Source organism: Gopherus flavomarginatus, chromosome 1 (genome assembly GCF_025201925.1).
Source record: "Gopherus flavomarginatus isolate rGopFla2 chromosome 1, rGopFla2.mat.asm, whole genome shotgun sequence".
NCBI classification, from domain to species: domain Eukaryota; kingdom Metazoa; phylum Chordata; order Testudines; family Testudinidae; genus Gopherus; species Gopherus flavomarginatus.
Genome location: NC_066617.1, coordinates 228,320,477 through 228,346,190, shown reverse-complemented (window position 1 = coordinate 228,346,190; position 25,714 = coordinate 228,320,477). Strand labels below are relative to the sequence as shown.

At 39.2% G+C, this 25,714-nt stretch overlaps 1 protein-coding gene and 1 long non-coding RNA gene across 5 annotated transcripts in view; one reads left to right on the top strand and one right to left on the bottom strand.

The window, feature by feature from the left end:
• The window catches only part of SH3KBP1 (SH3 domain containing kinase binding protein 1), a 244,669-nt gene that overhangs the window by 25,757 nt on the left and 193,198 nt on the right, over window positions 1–25,714 (bottom strand). For all 4 annotated transcript variants that reach the window (XM_050936578.1, XM_050936579.1, XM_050936581.1 and 1 more), the window contains 5 exons: window positions 22,654–22,755; window positions 19,224–19,275; window positions 12,920–13,000; window positions 9,507–9,669; window positions 5,139–5,224 (listed from right to left, as the gene is read on the bottom strand). In XM_050936578.1, coding sequence (XP_050792535.1) covers window positions 5,139–5,224; window positions 9,507–9,669; window positions 12,920–13,000; window positions 19,224–19,275; window positions 22,654–22,755 — 484 coding nt within the window. The remainder of the gene's footprint in view (window positions 1–5,138; window positions 5,225–9,506; window positions 9,670–12,919; window positions 13,001–19,223; window positions 19,276–22,653; window positions 22,756–25,714) is intronic.
• Window positions 5,516–25,714, top strand: part of LOC127043066 (uncharacterized) — a 46,379-nt gene continuing 26,180 nt past the window's right edge. The window contains exon 1 of the long non-coding RNA XR_007772134.1: window positions 5,516–5,690. This is a non-coding gene — a long non-coding RNA (uncharacterized LOC127043066). The remainder of the gene's footprint in view (window positions 5,691–25,714) is intronic.

The window sequence follows — 25,714 nt, the reverse complement described above, 5'->3', positions numbered from 1 at the left end:
TAAAGTAAAGTGTGAATGATTTAGAAATCCAAAGTCAAGGGCAAAGCTACACTTATCATGCTGAATTGGCGCAGCTGCACAGATGCAGCTGCATTGCTGTAGCGCTGTAATGAAGAGGCTCTATCCCAACAGAAGAGAGCTCTTCCACTGGTGTAGTTAATCCATTTCCCCAAGAGGGCGTAGCTGTGTCAATGGAAGAAGCTCTCCCACCAACGTAGTGCTGTTTATGCAGGGAGTTAGGTTGGTGTGACCATGTTGCTCAGTGGTGTGGATATTTCACACCCCTGAGCAACTTAGTTACATGGGTATAGGTCTGTAGTGTAGACCTGGCCTAAGACAATCAAGGGTTAAATTATAAACTAGAGTGCCCATGAGGATTGAGCTCTGGGAAAAGGGTGTGCTTGAGCTCCTGGGAACTGTTGGGAGACCAGGGTGGCTGGACCATAGTGTCCCACTTCCAAGAAGGGTATCAGACAGAGTCCAAGCCCCAGGAGGTCTGTAACACGGTATAAGAGTGCCTCATTCTGCTTTAGCTTATGTTGGTTTGGAATTGGTCTAAGCTCAGATGAAGCAGGCCACTTTTATTTTGGAATAAGAGTATCCACAGATGAAATTATATACATCATACTGGTATAACTGGAAATATTTCCCATGCAGGAAAACCCTTAGTGACTTAGGTACATGAGTCTATTGAAAGTCAATGGGTGTTTTTGACAACCCCACTTTATATATTCTACTTCAGACTAGATAATAGCTGAAAGATGTTACTAAATAGTCCTTCTGTTGTGTAATATGCAATGATGCCACAATGAAATGTATTATTATATTTTATGATGGCACCATTTGAATATAAAGACCTAATAAACAGAAACCAGGTGTTGATTGATAGTGTATGCATAAAACATATATATCAGATAACCCAATAAAATTCCATAGAGAGGGTTTATAAGAAATTGTTTCTGTTGCAGTATTATAGTGCAATATTTTCCATCACAGTCCACTATCTACCCATTTGCAATTAGAAAATATGTATCACCAAAATGCACAACAGTAGTTCCACAGAATGCATGCTATTAATTCTTAGCGAAGGTAAATATCAGGACAGAAAAGAGATGGAAAAAAGCCTTACCCTCATCAAGTGACGAAGAGTTACCCATGGTAAAGAGATGTAAATGGGAAAAGCTTGATGAAATATGAGTGGAAAGGAAAAGAAAGGCATCACTAAAAATGGGAGGAGGGAGAGGGAGGGAAAAAAAAACAAGTAGTGAGGAGGAAAGAGGAATGGTTTGTTTTTCATGTTCCTTACTGTAACTAACTAAAATATTATATTTTGTAAGCGAGGTGGTAATAGCTGTAAAAACCAGTCCTCCACTTTACTGAACTGAATTAAAAAGACAGCCATAAAATCAAACATATTCCATTAATTAGTATCTCACAGTTCATTATGACTGTAGATAAGCAATTTATTTTGCATACCTTTGGGGCCTGTTTTCACTAGCAAATTACATCAAGTTGGAATATGACCCTGAGGAGTCCTGTTAAGATCATCCTGACCACAACTTTTCAGTCTGTGTAAAGAGGGACAAGATATGTAATGGATAAACCCAAATAAGCCTAGGACTTATCTATGATCATCTAACTCCATGTAGAACGTCATGTGTCCCTGACTATACAGACTGCAAAGTTGTGGTCAGCATCAACTTAGCTAACTTTTCAAGGTTAACTTCCAACTCAATACAATTTGCTAGTGAAAAGGAGCCCCTTTGCTCTTTGGCATCTATTTAAAATTAACTTTCTGACACACAACATAAACTGACTGTACAATATCAATCTAGTGAAGCTCAAGCAATGGCAACTCAGTTATAATTTGTGTGCTAATACTCAACACCTGTCTGACATGGAGCATAGCAGAACCTTACTGAGAGTGGGAGTGCCCCCAGTGCAGATTAGAAAGGTTTCAAAATTCCCAGTGCCAGGGGGCCAGGACAGTGCTGAAGCACCACCCTGTGCACTAGCACTTAGTAGCATCCTTAAACCAAGGTAGGGCACATATGTTTGGCTACTGCAGCGCTCCTCCTCCTGCAAAGGGTTCTCAGTGCCCCAGAACAGCTCTGTTTAGGCTATTGTATAAATGGAAAGTAACCCAGTGACCAAGATTATAGTGAAATGGGTATGCAAGAGCTGTTAGAATGGCCACTTAGGTTCCCTCTTCTTCAAAGACGATTACTACAACAGCTACTGCCTCTGCTTGCATGCTTTCTGCAGTACTAAGCCCTACCGTGGGTCTGTGCTGAGAAGATGGTATTTAGATCCATCTCCTTCCCACTTTTTTTGAAGCAAAAGGGGAAAAGGAAGCAGCTGGGGGCTGTCCTCTCCCCTCAGAGCTCATCAGTATATAGGGTAAATCCTGCCTTAGTGACCACCTCTGAAGACAGACCACCTGTCACATGCAACTACTTGCAGAGGCCGCGGAACACTCCTGCTCTCTGGTGTGTGAACCTTTGACGAGAGACCACCTCTTACAAGTGACCACTTTTGCTAATGCCGATGAGTGATTGCTCTTGGCAGGTTTTATTGTATTATAAAGTTAAGGCAGTTTTGGCAATGTTCACTACCCTACATGTATCCCAATTTAATTCACTCTGACCACGTGCTGCCCAACCAGTCAGTGCTTTTAAATCCATCTCTCAATTCTTTAACATTTTTACTAACAATTTATTATCAACAAAATCTCACCAATTTACTGTCCCTTCCTCTCACAAATGATTATTAATCTATAAAATAACACTGATCTATATTAAGCCCTGAGCAGGTAATCCCTCTCCAGCGTAAGGAGCAGTCATTCACTGCAACTCATTTTAGCCTACAAAGTTTTAATTTATCACAGAACTTTGCCTTCTATGAAGTAGCTTTTTATTTCCTTGATCAATAGCTTTTTGAAAATCCAAGTAAATTATGATTGCTGGGTTACCTTTCATTCCCAAATTAATACTTTTTAATATGAACTCTAATGGGCTAGAAAGACATGTCTTGTAGGTGTCAAGCTCGTTTGACCCTATCAGGTTGTACTTATCTAAGTATACTTTACTTTATCCAATAAATTTATTTAAGTATTCACACTAGTCTATCCTTAGACTTAGTTAGTTCTTTCCATTAAAGTTACTAGCAGCTCAGTGGCTAAAACCTTATGCAATGTTTTGCGAAATGTGATTTGTTTATTTTTGTGTCCAGTGTCATTGGGGGATCTTTGTATTTGCTTCTGTTGTCCCTACTAGTCCCACCTCAAAAAATAAAAAGTCTGTAATGGTTCTGGAAGAGAACAGGAATTGTTCTTAAACAACATTTACTAGTTATCTCATGATACCATTTTTTAAAATCTGTGCTTTTATCACATTGCACTCCTTGTTAACAGTGCTAGCATACTTGTATCACACCATTATATGCTATTTGGTGGCACAGCATTTTTCCCTTCTAGTACACACAGGCCTACAGGCTTTGAACTAAATAATAAAAGTTAGTAATATTAAATGCTGAAATTGATTGCATTTCCATATTATACTGTTGGCTTTAACATAATATTAATCAGAAAACATCATAATGTACACTTGTAAAACAGTTCATGCAATTTAATTGCAATGTGTTTTGCTACATCAGGGATTGGCAACCTTTGGCACGCGGCCTGTCAGGGAAATCTGCTGGTGGGCCGGACTGGTTTGTTTACCTGCAGTGTCCGCAGGTTTGGCCTATCGCAGCTCCCACTGGCCGCGGTTCGCCATTCCAGAGCAATGGGGGCTGTGGGAAGCAACGGCCAGCATATCCCTCCGCCCACACTGATTCCCACAGTCCCCCACTGGCCTGGAACAGCGAATAGGGGACAGTGGGAGCTGCGATAGGCCGAATCTGTGGAAGCTGCGGGTCAACAAACCTTCCCGGCCTGCCAGCAGATTTCCCTGACGGGCCACGTGCCAAAGGTTGCCAATCCCTGTGCTATGTTCACCTTCATTTAAAAAGAAATAAATTATATATACACATACACACTGTTTATTCCTTTAGAACAAGCTTGCTATCATAGACCACACTGGCAGCAACAAATTCAAAAAGCTGATACATGAATACTGAGAGCAATAATCAAGGTCATCTTCATAAAACTAAGAAAAATTATGTGTGTTCACTTTTTATATTTTAAATTATATATAAAAGTTTTCCTTTCAAGTCTGGAGAAAAGGCAGACTGGTTGCTGAAAGTATAATATTCTACCAAAATATGTTAATATTAATGTGTTCTGTGAAAAAAAACAAAACATCAAATTAACTTTATATGCTACCAAATGAGTTCTAGTAATGCTTACATTCAGAGTACAAAGATTCTGCCTCTTACAAAAACATGCCTGCTGCTGCACAGTTGTTACTAAATTGAGTGACTAGAGCAGATGTCATTGGAATACTTCCACATACAAATGACTCTGTCCCTGGGTTTGCTTTCAGAAATAAACAAGAGTCAGAATACCTCACTTTCAATGCCTCAGTTACAACAACATCCCATGCAACAAACATCTCTTATGGATTTCAAACTTAGCAATGGAAAAAAAAAGAAAAAGAAAAACAATCCAATCTTTAACTTTACTCCTCTTCAAGGTGACTCAGTGATTCAACTGTATGTGTTTTAGGGCTATTGATTATCATCTTAACTGCAGTTGAGTTTATGTTCTTTTTAAAATTGGAACAGACACTTCCTTTAATACTTTTTTAGCAAAATTTATTTTTTTAAAGCAGTCTCTATTTCCTTTGTAGTTGAAATGTAAAGATTATTGGTAACCACAAATGTAAACCTTTAACACATTACAAACATATAATATGCATTAATCTTCACCTTACCAAAACATAGCACAATTATTCATTTGGCCTAGCCATTTTTTCAGGCTTTTAACAATAAAATCAATTTCTCATGCCAAATAATCTAAATTTCATATTTTTGTGTTCTTTTTAAAAAAAGTTTATGCAAAGAATGTGTGATTAACCTTGCATTTAAAATTCACTATGAACTCATTAACTGCTTCCTGGAACAGAGCGAGTACCACTAAAATGCAGATATCTACACCATAACTTTGTTAGAGGAACAACAAAAACACGGCAACTTACCAATGTCACTGCTTCTTTCTGAGGAGTCCTTCTCCAAGATTCCGGATACCGTACTGCTCACTAATTCTACTTTTGTACTATCATTCCTACAGTGAGAAAAAGAAGAGGAGACATTTATTAGAGTTTGTTTGTGGGTAACAATAAATTACCAACTTGCAATTCATAAAAAGAGGGGGGACGTGTTCCTCCTGTGTAGCACTGAGTTATAGCAACCTGTCACAGAGAGCCATCTCTAGTAAGCAGACATACTGCATGGATTAACCTTATCTCATTTCTCTTTAACACCTGTCAAAAAGCTATTTTAGACACAGTAGAGTCCTAAATTATTCCTCAAATGTTCACAGCATCTCAACATGAAGGAAATCTAAGGGCAAAGGGCTACCCTTCAACAGCTTATTCTTAGTTGCTTACAATTAATAATTGGTGCCTAGATATTATAGATAGGTGAACCAGAAATCTACAGATAAATAGATGAAGAGAAAAAATGTCAAGCTGGGATAATGGGATCCAGCAGTGCTCTGTTCTGTTCATTGAAGCAGCTTCCTCACCATGGTAAGTGCTTCCGACTAAAAAAAGATTATTTCTGTACATATTACTCATCATTAGGCTATGAAATCCCTTTCTGTGATTTCAAGGATGTCTCTCAACCCAGGAACTGTAGAGTGAAAATTTCTTCACCATAGAAAAATGATAGAGGAAGGGTGATACTTTATATGGGGGAGGGGCTGAAATTTTTAACAGTAACAGGGATTCAGCCATGAGTAACCCTGTTTTCCTTCCATGCAAAAGCTCACATACCACATACTGGTTAAGTTTATCAAAGCAATATGACTACTCAGACAGAATAAAATGGGATCAGCGGTAGGAGCACATGGTTAAACTGCACAGGTCCCACACACAACTTCCTTGTGAAAATTTACTGAGATTTCAAGACCACTTCAGTTCACTTAATGGAATAAAAATCTGTATTATAGTCATGAAATATTTATCCCATTTCATGGCCAGCCTCCCAATATTGTATAATTCCCACAATAATTGTCACCATACACACATAAATAGTATTATCTATATACTGTTATTGTGCACGTCTTTGCACGCTGGGCAAAATGTGCCAAATATATAACTGTCCCTGCAACTAATGACCTAGATATTTAGTGTTTCTCAAAATAGCAGTAGTAGCTATCAATAAATTAGAAATAAAGCATGATCTTCTAAAGACTTAGCATTTTGCTCCTTACTTTTCACTAGCAGATACCACCTGTCTGTTTCTGGTGGTGCAATCTGGCAAAGGATGGTTTGGATTTAGTGAATGATGCCAGATTTATAAGCATGCACATGGCATTAGCTATTAGAACTGTTCAGACTAAAAATTCTGTAACGGATAAGAAGTCTGGAAAGTTTTGCTGAAAACTGGAAATTACAAAAAAATGAATACACACAGATAACACTATTGTAGGTTGAAGAGAATACTTAAGAATGTAAAAAGACAAAAAAAACCTAGTTGATGATTTAGAAAACAAGATCATATTATGAAATATCAAGTTGTCAGGATGTCCCTGTAGGTGAGGAAGCAGGAGAAATTAAAAAATTCCTGGCACACTGGATTAGTAAAATACTGATGATAAATGAAGATGTTCAGAATGATCTACTTGATCAATAAAATTTTCTCTCTTTTTTTAATCACTGGAAGAAATGTATAACAAAGTAACAGTGTCCTGGTGGTAATCCAAAAAAATGTCTTCATTGTACTTCCCCTGGACCTCTTTGCCCAGATGTATTTAATGGCGAAGAAAGAATGCTAATTGGAAGTGTTCTGAGAAAGGGATGTATGCTGTTTGGGTTGGGGTTGTAAACTATTACGATTTTAGGAGTGAAGGATACTGAGGCTGACCTTGATGTTGGATCCTTAAAGGATACTTAACACACCTGTCTTAAGGAATGCTATGTCCTTCAAGACTCCATATCTTAAAAATGTTCTCAATGAACAGAATTTGTCCATTACAAACACATACAAGTTTGTTATAGGGTTGTTCACAGGGGTGCTAGGACAATTTTTATAGTGGAGGTGCGGAAAGTGTAAACCATGTATCTGGTTATTACTGCTTCAAGTCCAGGGTGTGCTGCCACATCTCCAGCACTCCAAGTTGCTCATACCTTAAATGCTCAATTGCTGGCACCAACCATTTGCCATTTATACAGCCTTCTGCTATTCCTTCAAAAAGTAACACCAGTCCTTTGTAATGCACTTCATCTCCAATAGATGAAAGTGAAAAATATTGCGTCAGATGAATGTATCTCAGAAAAACAAGGTAAAACCCTGGTTTCAAAAGAGTCATCTGAACAGATAGTATGTGCCTTGTCTACACTAGACAATTGAACTACAGGTAACAGGTATAATTACCAATACTGCAGCATGCCCAAATAAGCCATTATGTCTGGGACAGGTCAGTTGCAGATTTGCCCCACATCCAAACTTGTTGCAGGACCTTCTTAGTACCTAACCCACAGTCCTTGAAGCCCTACCCAGGCTCCAAAAGAAAATTATTTATTGAACTGAAGAAACTGATTTTTATCACAAAATATAAAAACATCCCACTGAAACCCATGAGATGTAAGATTCTTGACACACACTAGAATAAGGATGCTGTTGCTAACCAACAGCAACAGAAATCTAAGGGGAATTTTGTTAAAATCCACAGGGTTTTCCCCTTAGAATCTGCAAAGTTTCTGTAGGAGTTCAATTTTTTTAAAATTGTCTAATTGGCCTGAATCTTACAGATCTCAGTATAAGATACCAGAAGGTACTTTCAAAATATTTATTAGCTTATTAAACTGAAATGATTGTAAAAAGAAATAACCAACCAAATCCTGCAAGCTACATTTAACAAAAATACCATTTTTACCCTAATTTTCCAAGTTTCTGAATAATCCAAATAATTAAAAGACTATTTTATAGATTTGATCATATGAATGTGTAGTCTTATTCCTATAAAATGTCCTTACTAATAGGCATAACAGGATACAAAAGTGACCCTGGATAACCAATTAGTTTAAATTAGCTGATAAAATAATGAGTGGTAAACAGTTAGCAATTGTGGCATTTAAAGGGGCAATATCAACTTAAACACATTTTTCTGTACTTTTAAAAAAACAATTACTGTTACATATAACACCTACTCCCATAAGAGATTAGAGAATTACATATTTCTCTCTCTTTTCTGTGTTACAGTATGTACTGGACAGCACTTTGAAGCTAGTTTCACTGTTTACCCTTCTGTAGGTCTTTCAGTCAGCTAACGGAGAAACAAAACATTCTTAATCATAGAAACATGAGATTGTATGTATTTATTATTTATTTTCTTTAGTGTTATGTTCAAGTACCTCCCATGTGTAGTCAGGTGGGGAGAGAGAGACACTTCAGTAAGACTTCATAACCTGGCAGAGGTCAAGGGCAGGTGTAGCATCTTAAATTACTTTTTTAATTGACTAGATTTCAATAAAGAGTGTCCTTTTATATGCTATTATTAGACGAATTAAGGGAAGCATGATCTATGGGTCCTATTCTATTCAGGTTCTTAACTTGCCCTTATCAAGGTAGCATATGATCACCTAAAGTTAAAGTGAAAGACTGAGAGTCAGGACATCTACGTTGTATTCTTGTCTGTGTCACGGACATTGTGTGATCATGAGCAAGTCATTTAACTTCACCATCCTCTGTTCCCCCACTTATAAAATGGAGTTAATGATACTCCAGTGTGTAGCAAAACTTAATCAATGCTTGCAAAGGATGTTGGATAGCCACCGATGGAGGCCATAAATTATTTTTCAAGCAGCATTCTAGAATAGTACCTTGAGTATATCATTGTGTAATCAAAACACATTTTGAAACCCAGTTTGCAACACGCTTAGACTTGGACTACAATAGCCAGGGAAAATGGACTGAAATCAAATTAGCACCATTCTAGGCACTACAGTGTTTAAAAAGGGAGCACACTAGCTAATATTATTCACTATTATATTTAACTATCCAGGAGGGTAGACAGGGCTACGCAGTGGCCAGAGCTTATCTAGAGTTGTTGGTCTTGTTGTAACTTGAGTTAACAGAGTGCCAATTAACTTGAGTTAGCTAACCTGATTGTACATGCTAATATAGACACTCCACAAACTTTACAGCAGGAATAAACATCTTCAAGTGTCTAATTGACAATCAATTCAAGTGAGTTACAATAAAACCAAAAGCACTAGACTAGGTAAAACCAGTGTGACAGAGTGATGATACAGTATCTAACCAAGGAAGTTAGAATTGGAAATGAATAGTAACATCAATAGAACACCTACACTCTATGAATGTGCAGCTTTTAACAATACCTTGTATGCGTCAGAGGCACAGCTGGTCTTTCTGGTCGTCTTGGGGGCAATGTACCAGGTCTGTTCAGAGAGTTCGTTTTTGGTGGTCGAGGTTTCTTCGGAGGTATAGCAGGGACTGAAGGCTTGTGCAAATCTACCAGTTTTTGCTCTCTTTCTGGTCTTTCTTTAAATCAATTTTCCCCCAGAAAAGAACAAAGATCTTAAGTGGAATTCTCTGGCACATATTGATTTGCAATGTACAGAAGCTATGAATGTTAGTTAAACCACATCTAAGAAATAAGACTGCATTCGTCACTGTTCTGCCTTACTTCACTCTTTTCTGAGAATAAAATGTTTATACCAGTTTAGCGCTAAACACATTTCAATAGTTTGAATTTACATTAAATCTGCTCTTGGTTAATGTGTAGACAGTGTCTGAATCTGAGTGTAATTTCTGATTTTAATCATTAAAAACTTATTGATTATCTAAATAACTATTAAAATAAGAAGACAATAAAAATTATTGATTATCTAAATAACTATTAAAATAAGAAGACGTCATACAGAAACATTTTCCCCAAGCCTACTTTCATACTAATATTTACTCTGTGAGATAATACTTAAGTTAGAAAAGCACAAAAATAAGGATAATTTTGTGTGTTCTTAATGCTCAACTGAAACATGCAAATATCTTCTTTTAAAAATGTATTCTGCAGGAATTTAATACAAATATACTTAAATGAAAAACTAATCAGCTTAAGATACCAGGGTCAAAATATAACAACTTGGAGGCCAACATTTAGACACCGATATTCATATTTAGGCATCTAAATAGAAGTGGCCTGATTTTTTTTTTAATTTAGGCAATTGGAACCACAGGAAGTAAGTACCTCTCAAAAATGGGCTTACATTTGGATATAGGTACCTAATATTTGGGATTCCAAGTTTCAAAAGTGGTTAGTTTGCATTTAAACTCATTACTTTTCATAGGAAATTCTACAGTCTTTAACATGCCAATGCCTGCTATTGCTAGGATGCATATAGAGCACATACAAACTGCTTGAATAGTCCCATTATAAAATATGCTGTAAATGCATATTGTAAAACGTAGCTAAACACTTTTACCGCTGTAGATTATTTGGATGAAACCTTGGCTCCACTGAAGTCAGTGGCAAAGCTCTCAGCCCTTGTCTCATAATATACCAAACCCATCAGTGACAAGATGGTCTATAGTATGTTGTGAATATACACAGGAATCCCTATGGCATACTCTTAAGAATATTACATAGAGCCAGGCTACCTCTTTATAGGTTTTAAGATACTAGGTTAGAAGAAATCATGGACCACAAAAACAGCCCTTTGTCTTTGTTGATAATACTAGCAGGAAAAAAAAAATTGGCAACATAAAAATGTGTTCAAAGGTCTGATTTCAACTCACAAAAGCAGTGGCATTCAAGCCCTGGAGACCAATTTATTGCTGTGTTGTCTAAGTGATGGAAAATATTATAAACCATTGTATTTCATAGGCATATTTGAATGGGCTAGCAGTTTAGGTTAAGGATAGTGTCAGCCATTAGAGTAAGTTATGGCATATCATTAGTCAACTCTCATGTGTACAGAAAAAATTAATATAGAGAGCATAATCCCAAGACAAAAGATCATATTAGGTCATCTTGCTCACCCGGCAGGGACCTATTGTTCACTACAAAATATACTTTATCCGGTATACTTTTACATGACTCAGTCTTCCATGTCTTTCACAATCTAGAAGATCTCATAATTTTAATTCTATTTGCTCCTGCTGTTATTATTAATTATTATTTTTTATTATTTGAAATGTGGTGACAAGCAGGAGCCCCACTCATGGACCAAAACCCCATTGTGGTAGTCAAGATATTGTACAAACACATAACAAAAAAGAAGGTCCTGCCCCCAGTTATATTCTTGCAACACACTACCAAATCCTCCTCTTTTTTTGGTGTTCCATAGAACCTAGAGATAGTTCCTATTCTCCTCTTATTCATTAACTAGCCAAGCTATAGATATTTATTTTTTGGTAGTGTAATATCTTGTAATTCTCATTGTCTTTATACTTGACTGTATAACTCAAAATTGAAAAGGAAAAACATAGTGTATCATTGTTAGGATGTACAAGGTAGCTCTTATTTTCACTCCCACCCCTCTCTTTTCTATGGCCTGTACCATTTGCCATGTTATTAGTACTGTATGGAGAGCTTAATAGGGTTATTACATATTACAAAGCTTGTAGAGTAAGGTTGTCATCCTAATGATTCTGATGTGACATAATTACACCAAAACTAAAGTACATTTTTAGATATATGTGTAAAATGGCATTAAGACTTTAGTTGTGCTGTCTCTTGTATCAAGAGCCCTCTTTTTTAGAATAACAATACTCAGGGGGCTACATAAACCATTTCAGACAGAATGCAAGGAAAACCAAACAGTCAGTATAAAAAGAGATAAAGTATTTAAGAAGCCAAGTGATAGTGTCATTAAAACTTAACACTCTCTGAAAAAATAGTGTTCTGATAAATTTTTTAAAAAGGAAGTAGAGATGAGCTAAGACAGCTATTTGAGGTGAGTGAATTCTACACCCAGCCTATGTCTTAAAGTTTCCCACCATTGGATCTTCACCAGTGGTAGCAACAGGAGGAGCACCACTGTAGATGGACCCTCGGTGTTTTAACCATTCTGTCATCTAAGTCTACTCAAAGCAGGTCTAGAAAGTAACATATCATGGTTAAAATAGTTCATGCCTACACTAGAGAGCTTACTGATGTAGCTGCACTGCTGTAAGAACTCTAGTGTATCCAGTCTACGCCAATGGGAGAGAGAGCTCTCTTGCTGACATAATTAATCCACCCCCAAAAAGTGGTGGTAGCTAAGTCAGTGGGAGAAGCTCTGCCCACCCAACGCTTATGTTGGTAACTTATGTCTCTCTGGAGTGTGGTTTTTCCGCTTGTGTTCCACTTGTGACATTCAGCATCTGGCTACTTCACCTAATATATGCCACAGAGGCATAACAAGGAATTAAATATATTCCATGGCCTGCATAGTAATTCTAGAAATGGCCATGGAAATCTAAAAAAAAGCCAAGTCTCCTAGCCAAAGTCCAATATAAGATACTATAGGTGCAAATCTACAAACAGTAGCATAATATCGCTGCAATAGATACAATGCAATATCTACTAAACCCAATACGATTCCCTTATCCTTGTCCCAGAAATTACCCCATAAACAATGATAGGATCCTTGCAAAATCAATATAATCGTATATGTATGAGAGTTGGAAGTAAATATCCACAGAACACACTTAATTAAATCTATCTACTGACTGGAAAATGAAAATTTGAATCAACCTCCTTCTCTATTCATCATTCTGCAAACAGCAGACGTAGAAGCACACTTCATACCTTTCTCCTCTGTTCGATTAGGAAGACATTCTGGTCTTTCAGGAGGTACTTTTTTGAATTCAAGTTTTCTGTCTGTGGTACCTGTCAAAGAAAGGAAAATTCATGATTCTGCAAAAGGATATCTGCAAACAAACCAAGAAAAAGATATACATTTAAATTTGCCCCCCTTTATTTTGATTTTTTGATTCCCCAATTTTGAAATTCTCACGCTTAAATTAAATATTAGCTCATTTTCAATTAAAATTATTTAAGTCACAAACACATGCAAAATGTCATGACTGTGTAGTCTTTGCAGTCAAGGTACATGGCTTCCGGGATACATCTCAGGAGAGCAGGCACTTGCAAAATGAGCACACAATTGTTCCATTCCAAATACCAGTGAGTCAGAAAATTAAATTTTACAATCTTTTAAGCCTGTATCATGGTTAGACTCAAAAATAATTCAATGGGGAGGAAATTCAGTAGAGTAAGTCAATTAAATGGGACTTTTTGATGCTAAGAAAATAATGTCACATAGTTGGATATCCAATTTTATTAATTTAGTTGCTGTCTGCTTAATAATAGTTAGCACAAATAAAGCAATGTTTGTGTTTAAAAGTAGTTTTGAACATGATTAACATATAAAGGGGGTATATATACTACTCAACAAGTTTTTTTTACCCAAGTTTTTTATTCTTATTCCCAGCAGTTCATTTCCACAAATGTTAGCAATGGTAGGAGCACAAGCAAAGACAGTGCTCTGGGTGGTTGCTGCATTTTAAAAGAATGCCTTGCCTATAGGACAAGTCTACTCCACACAGTGTTCAAAATAATGGTGACCACCAGCATCTTGCCTACAATAGCCACCCCACAGTTGCTACCAGAAAGGAGATGAACCAATAGTGGCAAGTTTTAGCAAAATTTTCCTGGTGTAGACAAGATTTAGTTCTAGTCCTAGACAAATTTTATAAGTGGGGCCTGACCAAATTCATGGTCCATTTTGGTCATTTCATGATCATATGATTTTAAAAATAATAAATGTCATGTTTTCAGATATTTAAATCTGAAATTCCACAATGTTATAACTGTAGAAGTCCTGGCCGAAAAGAGGAGTGTGTGCGTGTGTGGTGGTGGTGGTGGGTGGTTTGCAAGGTTATTGTAGGGGGGTCATGGTATTGCCATCTTTACCTCTGCACTGCCTTCAGAGCTGGGGCCTTGGCCAGCAGCTGCTGCTCTCCGGCCACTCAGCTCTGAAGGCAGTGCAGAAGTAAAGGCGGCAATACCACGACCCCTCTACAATAACCTTGCAACTCCCCCACAACCCCTTTTTGGGTCAGGACCAGGGCCGGCTCCAGGGGTTTTGCTGCCCCAAGTGGCCAAACAAAAAAAAGCCGCAATTGCAATCTCTGGCAATTCAGCGGGAGGTCCTTCACTCCGACTGGGAGTGAGGGACCCTCTGCCAAATTGCCACTGAATAGCTGGACGTACCATCTCTCTCTGGAGTGGCTGCCCCAAGTACCTGCTTGCTAAGCTGGTGCCTGGAACCAGCCCTGGTCAGGACCCTCGGTATGAGAAATGCTGGTCTCCCCATGAACTCCGTGTAGTATAGGGTAAAAGAACACAGAAGACTAGATTTCAAAGGGGAGACCAGATTTCACGGTTTGTGATGCATTTTTCACGGTCATGAATTTGGTAGGGCTCTATTTACAAGAATTATTATAAGATTTTGGCTTCATTCCACTAGCCAACTACAAGGTGTGACACTCATTTAGCTTAGCAGAGTTTAAAAGGGTTACATAACACTATTTTGTTCAGTCTGTTTCACTGTGTGTTATGCAGCACTCAAGCACATTTACATTTTCTGAATATGGCAGTACAATGCTTGCAGCTGGTCCCTAACACTCACTGCTCATCAAAGGTAATGGCCCCTCATTAATGGTGATTACTGGCCATTGTTTCTCTGTAACTGCTCTATTAGATAGGCAACACTTGTATAGCTTATCATGCCCATAAGTATTATTGAACTGACAGACACACACATCACCCTTTGACACACACATCACCCTTTTACACCATATAGAGGAAGACACTACTGCTAGCCTCCCAATTACAGTCACTCTAAACTCATGAGTTATACAAGTCGAATATCCTGAGAAACTTAAGTAGTGACACAGGACTTTAAACATATGTATGTATGTACATGTGCGTGTGTGTGTGCATTCAGCTACGATGTGGGTTGCAGCTGGCCAAGGTTTCAAAGCATGATTACCACACAGTATCATCTCAAGCCCAGTTTGGGGATATAGTTAAGGTCTCAATTATACTACAATACAAAGTAGAACCAGGTTTTGATTTGTAATATAGACAAAGGCTAATTCTAAACATAGAATCATAGAAGAATTAGAGTTGGAAGGAATCTCAGGAGGTCATCTAGTCCAACCCCCTGCTCAAAGCAGGACTAATCCCCAACTAAATCATCCCAGCCAGGGCTTTGTCAAGCCAGGCCTTAAAAACCTCTAAGGATGGAAATTCCACCATCTCCCTAGGTAACCCATTCCAGTTCTTCACCACTCTCCTACTGAAACAGTTTTTCCTAATATCCAACCTAGACCTCCTCCACTGCAACTTGAGATCATTGCTCCTTGTTCTGCCATCTGCTACCACTGAGAACAGCCTAGCTCCATCCTCTTTGGAACCCTCCTTCAGGTAGCTGAAGGCTGCTATCAAATCCCCCCTCACTCTTCTCTTCTGCAGACTAAATAAGCCCAATTCCCTCAGGCTCTCCTCGTAAGTCATGTGCCCCAGCCCCCTTGTTAATTTTCGCTGCCCTCCACTGGACTCTCTCCAAATCCTTTCTGTAGTGAGGGGCCCAAAACTGGATGCAATACTCCAGATATGGCCTCATCAGTGCCGAATAGAGGGGAATAATCACTTTCCTCGATCTGCTGGCAATGCTCCTAACTATATGCTGTTAGCCTTCTTGGCAAAAAGGGCACACTGTTGTCATATATCCAGCTTCTCATCCACTGTAATCCCCAGGTCCTTTGCTGCAGAACTGCCACTTGGCCAGTTGGCCTCCAGCCTGTAGCAGTGCATGGGATTCTTCCATCTTAAGTGCTGGACTGTACTTGTCCTTGTTGAACCTCATTAGATTTCTTTTGCCCCAACCTTCTAATTTGTCTGGGTCACTCTGGACCCTATCACTACCCTCCAACATATCTACCTCTCCCCACAACTTTGCATCATCCACGAACTTGCTGAGAGTGCAATCCATCCCATCATCTAGATCATTAATGAAGATGTTGAACAAAACTGGTCCCAGGACCGACCCCTGGGGTACTCTGCCTGACACCGGCTGCCAACTAGACATTGAGCTGTTGATCACTACCGGTTGAGCCCAACGATCTAGCCAGCTTTCTATCCACCTTACAGTCCATTCACCCAATCCATACTTTTTTATCTTGCTGGCAAGAATACTGTGGGAGACCATATCAAAAGCTTTGCTAAAATCAAGATATATCACATCCACCGCTTTCCCCATATCCACAGAGCCAGTTATATCATCATAAAAGGCAATCAAGTTGGTCAGGCATGACTTGTCCTTGGTGAATCCATACTGACTGTTCCTGATCACCTTCCTCTCCTCTAAGTGCTTCAAAATGGATTCCTTGAGGATCTGCTCCATGATTTTTCCAGGGACTGAGGTGAGGCTGAACAGTCTGTAGTTCCCCGGATTCGCATGTTAATTATGCTTCTATCATGTGCTATTTTTCTATGCTCAGTAAAAGAATATATTGATTTTTAATTATTCAGCATGCAACTGATAGTTCTGGATCTAATTTTTCATATCATATCTTACCAGGTATTCAAAACCATCAATAGCAGAATCAGCCTCATCCTAAGACTGGTAAAATATAGTACCAGTGATTTCACACTGTAGTTGGTGGCAGGAGATATTCATTCATAACAAAAAGTACAGCATTCTTCAGCCTTGAAATGTCGTACAGACATTACCTAAACATTCACAGACTTCTTGTGCATACATAGCATTGTTCAGTCAGTAGACTGGGTTTGGAACATCTGAGTTTTCGTCTTTGACTTTTGCCCCCAACTCTAATGGCCTTGAGCAAGTCATTTAATTTCCCTGTGCCTCAATTTTCACTTTGAAAAGGAGCGCATAATATCTACCTATCTTGCAGGGCTATTGTGAGGACTAAGTAGCTCATACTTTGAATGTGCAAAGGGCTATATACAGGCTAAAATTATTATTCTCCCCATTTTACGAAAGGGAAACCTGAAGCAGTGATATAAACAGAAATGTAATCTTTTAAAGGATTTTTCGAAAACATAGCCTTGATTATAATTTCATTAGTCAATAAAGCATGGCTGATTTTTTAACACTGCAACCACCACTAGATGGCAAAGTTATACTGATCTCAATGAGCAATGATTCAGGTAGATCATCTGAATAACAAAGAATCTTAAAATTAAATCTCTTTTTAAGTGTCTCAAGACAAAGAAGTGAACTATTGGCATGATTAAACAAATAGAAACAACTGCTTGATTGAGTTAAATTTAAATTATAGTCCCTTGATTCATAATCAGATACACTAGTGAACTGAAACATAAAATTGTAACAGATAACAATAGGTAGAAAAGCCTGACTAGACTGGCTAAAATTTCCCAATGGTGGTAAGTAACAGAGGGAGTGCGATTGCAGAGAAACCATTGGATTTTTAACCAAAAGGTGGGGAATAGAAAATAGTGATTAAAGTCCTTTGTCCTCACTAGTGCCTGAACCACTGTGACAACAACTGGGAAATTTTAGGGGGAAAACACTAGTGCAGACAAGGCCTTTGAGACCATCCCACTCATTCTGAGTTGTTGTTATGACCTAAGCACAACTTGAATTCTGTCTTTAAGGCTAAAATTTTCAAAAGCACCTTAAGAAACTTACGCCTGGGCTACACTAGCGGGGGGGTTCGAACTAAGATATGCAACTTCAGCTATGCTATTTGCGTAGCTGAAGTCGAAGTATCTTAGTTCGACTTACCTGGCGAGGTGGAGTATGGGCGTCGAATAGCGGATCAATTTATCGCGTCCAGATGAGACGCAATAAATCGATCCTTGATACAACGAACGCTACTGATCCAGCAGGTAGTCTAGACATACCTCCAGTTGTGTATGTGCCACTGAAACATAGTCACTTATAACATTTTTACCCTAAGGTCTTATCTACAGAGGTAAAACTGGTTTTGATTAACTGGGTTTGATCATGGTTCATTCTAACATGGTTTAAACACAGTTTGCTTACACAGAGAATAATATGAATATATAATTCTTGCTTGTTCTCCCTAACAGCCTCCTTTGATTTAACTCTGTGTAGTCAGGCAGAATATCATCAAGCAGGTAAAGTGAAGTACATATAATATTTATAAAAAATAATCCAGAAACCTTCCTCATTCTTCACAACAGGGATAAGAGTTTTAAAAACATGTTTAAACCCACATGTTTAAACACAGTGATGCCTAATCTACACTGGGCAGGTAAATCATATTTGTGTTAATTATAGTTAACTCTAGTTCAGCTGCAGTAGTATGGTTTTGGACCTAGACATTGTAAAAATGCAGACATACCAGGAAACTTGGTTACAACACAGGTTGTCCCCTAAATCAGTTTCAACATGATTCCATGGTTAATAGTGTACTTAAGCCTACCTGTAAAATATGGATAAACAAGAAACTGAAACTATGGAATTGATCCTGCAACTGGATCCACACATTTGGACCCCTGCATACATGCAGATCCAGTTTCAGCAGTGAGGCCTAAGTTGCAAATAGACAGGAAGAAGGACATGTATCTCTAGTGCAGATTGGGCTTACAGGTGAAAGGTTAATAAACTTTCCTACTACAGTTTATATTCCCTAACATTATGACACTGACCTTGTAAAAACGTATGAATGTGCTTAACTTTATGCACCACCACAAGTTGATTTAAATTCCAAGAACAAAAGTTTCATGTTTAGTATAAACTGTTTGAAATGAACCATAATATTTAAGATAAATCTTCTAATATATTATTTTCAAATAAGAATTGGCATGTGTCCTCTTTCAGTTCACTCACAATCTATATAGGAAGCAGATCGCAAACTTTCATGGTTGTGTAATTTTTTGCATCTTGTATCCAATCTACTGTTAGTGATTGAGACTCTTCCTGTATATTGGCTTTGATACTGATGGCATCCATACAAATTTGAAAATACACATGGTTCTGTATGGAATGTGTTTCACTGATGTATATTATATAAGAGCAACAACACCTTACCTGACCCTTGTTTGGTGACAGGAGCTGATGGAGGTGGTGGTTTCTTAGGTCTCTAAAATCAAGGAAAAGCAGAAAAGAGATTGCTTGTAAACACTTGAACTCATAGAAAGATTTGATGTAATACTACTTTACAATGACAATTACATGTCTTCAGATTCCAGGCCTGTCAAGCACACATTTCACAAGTACTACATTCAATTAAAAGATTTTCAAGAAAGAAAATGTAATTGAGAAACAATATGCCACTTTACTATTTTAACACTTGAAATGTCTTTTAGATAAAAGCTCAGCATTAAGTGGCTTACAATCACTGAAAACAATGGCCTTTTGTACACTGAAGTAGCCTTTGCAATTAAGACTTAATCTTGTAAATATCCAAAGCCATTTTGAAAAATGTGTAAGCACCGAAGGAGCTGGAATACGTTTCTTACGCTAAGTTGAAGCATAAATGCAGAACACAAGAAATACTCTAGAGGTTACATTTTGCCATTTGCCAATATATGGTGGTTATCCCATTTGTGAAGAACATCTTCAAGCACAGTTATTAAGACTTCCCATGCTTGATGAAATGAAGCTAATTATTCACATCAACAGCCAGTTATTATTCATCATTTACTTTTATTTTCTCTGCTATCACCATCCTTCCTAACAGGACTGCAACACTTTACATGTTTCACAAATACGATCACTGAATTGGTTTCAGATCTGTTTTTCTTCTCTATTATGTAGATTAGCTGCCGGTGGTTTTTCCTTTTGTGTGTGTGTGCACGGCGCACACCATACTGACAGATGCTGTAAATGCCTTGGAGTGAATGCAAAATCAAACGGGGCATGTGACACACTAATTTAACTCCCACACTTAAAATAAAAGGTCAAAGCTATTGAGTTAAAACTCTTCTAATAAAAAACGTGTGTGTGTGTTATATATGTTTCTATTAGAGAGCTTATAGATAGATAGATAGATATAAAACACACACATTCTCTCTCTCTCTTTGTGTGGTATTCCTCATTCCTCAGGATGACTATTATTCTGCTTAATCACTTGCAACCTAATGGCCTCACATAAAAGCTACTACCTTCTTGACTGAGGAACATTGATTAGGACACCCTTTATTATAGGTGAGGCTGGTAGCACTGCTTACTAAGTTTGCCTGATACTACTCATTATAAGCCTGTGTTTTCAGTTGCTTATAACTTTCCAAAATTTAATCCTTTTGGCTGAAATTTTCCTTGTTGAGTGTCTGCCTCAGGCTGAAATTTTTTGAGGGGGGGAAGTTCAACAATTTTTTTTCCAAATTTAGCCAAGTTACAAGCCTTTGAAATAAAAATTACAGGTCACATGTGCTCAGTAAAGATTTACTAGGGCTAAATAGCTACAGTCTCTGAAGATCCCATTCTCACTGAGTATGGTCGAACCCCTCACACCTCTCACATGTGACCGGACAGCAGATGCACCATCCCCACAGAGTGACTAAGCATGTTCCTGCCCAAGGCTAAGGGGGTTCAAAGCCTTTCCCTGTAGTGGCTGTTCTGGCCAGGGTGAGGCTGTACTCTGGAGCTGAGAGCAGCGAGATACCTCTCCTGTGCTTTCACTGGCAGCCCCTTCGCCCCATTCCCCAAGCTGGTGCCCAAGAGACCAGAACAAAGAACGGGGGAGGGGTTGGCTGAGTCCAAGCTTGTCTGAAGAGCCTGAGGATGGAGCCTGTGACTAGGGGCTAGTGTCAGGAGGGTGATGGGAGGAAACTGATCAGACAAATAGCTGAGAAGAGGAAACAGGGACTGGCTGGAAAGGAGAGTGGGACTGCAAGTTAGGGCAGGGAGCAGACTGGGAGTTGGCCCTGAGCCAGGAGGGGAGACCAGGACTTGCTGGGCAAGGAGTCTGAGACTGGGATGAGAAGCCTGAGCAGTGGAGACTTGGACTGAAAATGTATCAGCAAAGGAATCTGGAACTAGGGCAGGAGCCAAGGATGAGAAAGAAACAGGAGTGGCACAGGGACTGGTTGAAAGGGACAAGACAGAAGAGCTCAAGCTTGGAAGTCTGCGCCAACAGAGGTGGATTAAGATTTACTGGGGACCTGGGCACAAATAACTTTTGGGCCCTCTCCAGCTGCCTCGCCCTGGGTCCCTGCCCTGTGCTCCTCCTCTCCCCATTCCCATTCTCTTCCCCCCACCCCTCCTCCCTTCCCCACTGCCTCTCCCCACAGACCACCCCCTTCCCTCTTCCCTACTCCCTCCTCCATTCACTACTCCCTCTTCCTCCAACCCCTTCCCCATTCCCCCATCCCTCTTCCCCTCACCCCACCCCCTTCCTCACACCCTTTTTCCCACTCCCTTGCATATTTTTTCCAAGGGTCTCTGCCTCTTCTAGAAATCACTTTCTTTTCATTACCAGGCCTCATGTTCTTTTCCAGGCTCTCCACTCTGATGTGGAATGACATTTTACTCTGTGAAAGCGTTTTTGTTGCTTTCACAAGAGCAATAAATTCCACCTTCACCTTCAATAGTTACGCTAGCTTCTGAGAGTTGTTTTGTGATTTCTTTATCAAGGTTTCCAAGTTATTTAATCTGGCATCCAATTTTACCATCAGTCCTTGAGAAAGAGTGTCTCTGAGTCTTGAGTTTATCACTGATGGCTTACATAATAATCACTCTGAACTATAAATGAAGAGCCTGATGACAAGCTCACGGTATCACCCTGATAGAGGAGTTTCCTGAAAATGGGGTAGTCTCTTTAGAGAAGAGGAATCTACCAAGTTCTCTCAGAAAGTGTGTTAGGATTTCTAAATGGTGTCAGGGAAATAAATAACCTTCCCTATTTTAAAACAGGCAAAAGAATTTACTCACAGTCAAAAAAAAAATTAATGGATTCTGACAGAGCTCAAGCATATATGTCATTAAACAAGCTTAGCTTTCTTCTTTCAAACACATGCTAGAATTTCACCCTTTTCTTTCTGGAAGAGTGCTTTAAATTATGGCTGCTGGCAAGACAAAATGACATCTGTCTAAAAGCAGTTGATAGACTAATGTTTCATAGTGTATCACACACACTGTAGACATGTTAATGATTTTGATCATCATTACACTATAAAAACTGAGCAAATTACACCATGATCTCCAGTCATTCTGCCTCAGATAAACTGAGAATGTGGCACAGAGGGCTTTAAAAACAAGGTAGTAGAGGTTGGATGACTGGTTTTATGGGCCAGCAAAATACCTTCCAAAAAATTACACAATATGGCCTCAAGCTATGAACAATCCAATCATAGATGCTGCTGCTGTTATCCAGCAATGCTACTTTCCCTAACCATTTTTGTTTAATTTTTTCCAAGTGTAACTTGTCTTATATGAATCATAGAAATCCAGAGCAGAATTTCATCTCAAATTTTATCCTATATGATAAAGCAAACCAGAGGGAAATAATTACACTTACCTCTTTTTCAAAATCAGAGGGAAGAAGCTTGACAAAGTTATCTGGAAACACTCCACGCTTGCCATTGAGTTCTCCTTCCCACCAGCCTGCATCAATGCAATCCTACAATACATAAATAAAATGTCAAAAATTATACATGTATGTATGCTGTACAGATTTATGGGTTGAAAGGCAGTTTGCCATAACCTTCTGCCTTTTCACCACAGCAGGACAATTTTCTAGAGTTTCAGGCATGCAGAACACTCTCCTAAATGAAACCTACAATAATCACCCTGGTTCATGTTGTGATGTGGAATAAGGAGGAAAGAACAATAAATGTAAGTGCTTAATCAAGACTGGCTGGGCTTAAAGCGAAATGTTACCATTTAATCCATTAAACCAATAAGGCCTTTTGGCAGGTATGATATTACTTCTCTCTGATTACATTTTAGTAAAATAAAATGATTTTATTAAACAAATACATTTTAGAATGCATTCCAAGCATTAATAAGACTCCTTTATTTTAATACTAAGGCTCTGAAATGTAAAACCTCTTCAAAGAGACCTTGACACACTAATAACTTTTACAATTATTACATTTGATCACAAGTCCATTTGAACTGTTATATGCCGATTCATTTTTTATTACCACCAATCATTGATTAGCAGTATGTTTACATCTACCCAGAAACTTCTTTAAGGCATCACCATCATCTGCAGCATTCTGTGAATAGCACAAACTAGTGTGCATAACAAAATAATTCTACTAAGGTGGGGACAACAAAAACATTGAGTTATGACATTATTCGATGACAGACTGGAGGCACAGGCTAATTCTAAGTAAAAAAAGAGAATTAGGTATTTTGGTAATGAACCATAATACTGAAATTGAAAAAAACATGATAACTTAACAAGGCTTTTCATTATTATTTATTATTCTCTTATTATTATTATTATTATTATTAATTATTATAGCCAGTGATGGCAGACACTGTTGATCAGCTGCTTATAGCTTCACCAGATGAAACGGTTCAGACTGAAATTTTCCATACTGGGTGTCTGCCTCAAGCTGGATTTTATTTGAAAGTTTCAACTAAAATAGTTCAAAACATTTCCCCAATGTCATTTTTTAAATGACTGGTTTGCTCATATTGAAAAATTTATTACAGCCATTTGATTGAGAACCTCTACCACCCCCATGTCTTGGAGCAAGGGCTTGACATTTGGCAAGGGGTTGCCCTCCTTTTGCTGGCCTGTGAATATTCAACCACATTTGCACACAATAAAACCTCTGAAAATTCACAGTTCACACATGCTCAGTAGACACCTGTTAGAGTTTGGAGGTAAATTCTCTGAAGAATCTGTCTGCAGTGAGAATAATCCAATATAGGGCTGTGAAGACCACTGGCAAAGTGTCTCATCCCTGTCTAGTGCCTGGTCCACATAAAAAATAATGTCTACTTCTGCTAGCAGTTACTCTGTTAACTTCAGTGGGAGAGGCCTGTCAGATGAACGTATAGGTCCGAACTCTGTTGCTGACCCAAGCTGAGAGCCAGTGTGATTCCACATGATAAGAGTTTTTTTAAAGTAGGAAATTACACTTTAAAAAAACTACATTAATAGAACATTAAGGTCTTTAATTACATAACCACATACTACTTTTTTCACAGCATGCATGGTCCTCAGGGAATGAATTAATGTCATGTAGTGAGTTAAGCTGCTGTCTGTAGGACCCTGCCTCATTTGTCACAGAAGCTGGAGGTGTGTAATCAATGAGACAAGGGACTGCAGGAAGAGAGAGGATGGTCTTATGATTAAGATTGTGTCCTTGCATCAGCCACAGAGTTTCCATGTGATACTGGGCAAGTCATTTAAACTAAAATGTTCACAGCTGCCCACTAACAGTGTTCCTCATTTTCTGGGTGTCAGACATGAGAACTCTGGAGGCTGATTTACAGAAGAGCTGGGCACTCACAGCTGCAGATGAAGTCACTGGGAGGTGTGCTTTGAACATATAGTGCTATATAATGCTAAATACTGGGGAAAATCAGTTTCTAGGTTTCTCAAATTGGGCACCCAAAATTAGTGGAAACTTTTGACCTTTAATCTCTCTGCCTCATTTCCTCATCTGTAAACTGGAGATAGCACAGGTCTCTCGCAACTTACGCATTTAACATGCACGATTTCAGCTTTACACTGAAAGGCCTGGACTCCCGGAGGGGGGCATGGCCTCAAGATTTAAAGGTCCTGGGGCACCAGCTGTGGCTGGGAGTCCCAGGGCTTTTAAATCACTCAGGGGGATCTTAGCTGCAGAGGTGGCTGGTAGCCCCTGGGGCGAATTAAAGGGTCCGAGGTTCCAGCCACCGTGGAGCCTCGGGCCCTTTAAATGCCGCCTCCCCACCCCCCCGGGTCCTGCAGTCAGAGCTGCGGGCGGGATTTAAAGGGCTCTTCTGGGCTCCCCACCAGGGCGGGAAGCCTGGCGAAGCCCTTTAAATCCCGCCTGTAGCTCTGACGGCGGGACCGGGGGGCATTTAAAGGGCTCCACTGGGCTCCCTGCTGCGGAGGGAAGCCTGGCGGAGCCCTTTAAATCCCACCCGCAGCTCCAGCGGCGGGACGGGGGGGGCATTTAAAGGGCTCCACCGGGTTCCCCACTGCAGCGGGAAGCCTGGCGGAGCCCTTTAAATCCTGCCCCCTCCCCCCGTCCCACCAGCCAGAGCTGCAGGTGGGATTTAAAAGGCTTGGGATTCTGACTATACGCGGTTTTCGCTTTACGCGATAACCGCGGAACGGAACCCCCGCTTAAGATGTGACAGACCTGTACCACCCCCCCTCACCTCACAGAGGTACTCTGAGGATAAATTAATTGTTTGTGAAGCACTCAGATACTATAGCAATAACCACTATAAAAAAGCTCATGAGGAAGTGAGTAATTCTGTATTCAGCGCAGGGTTTGAATAGTGTGCAGTAAATAAGGCGCGGGGGCCACACATGGAACTATGAAGATAAAAATATATAGAATAGCCGCTCTTTCAGTGAGCACTGTCCAAACTGCACAATGAATGAAGCAGGGGTCCTGTGGAAA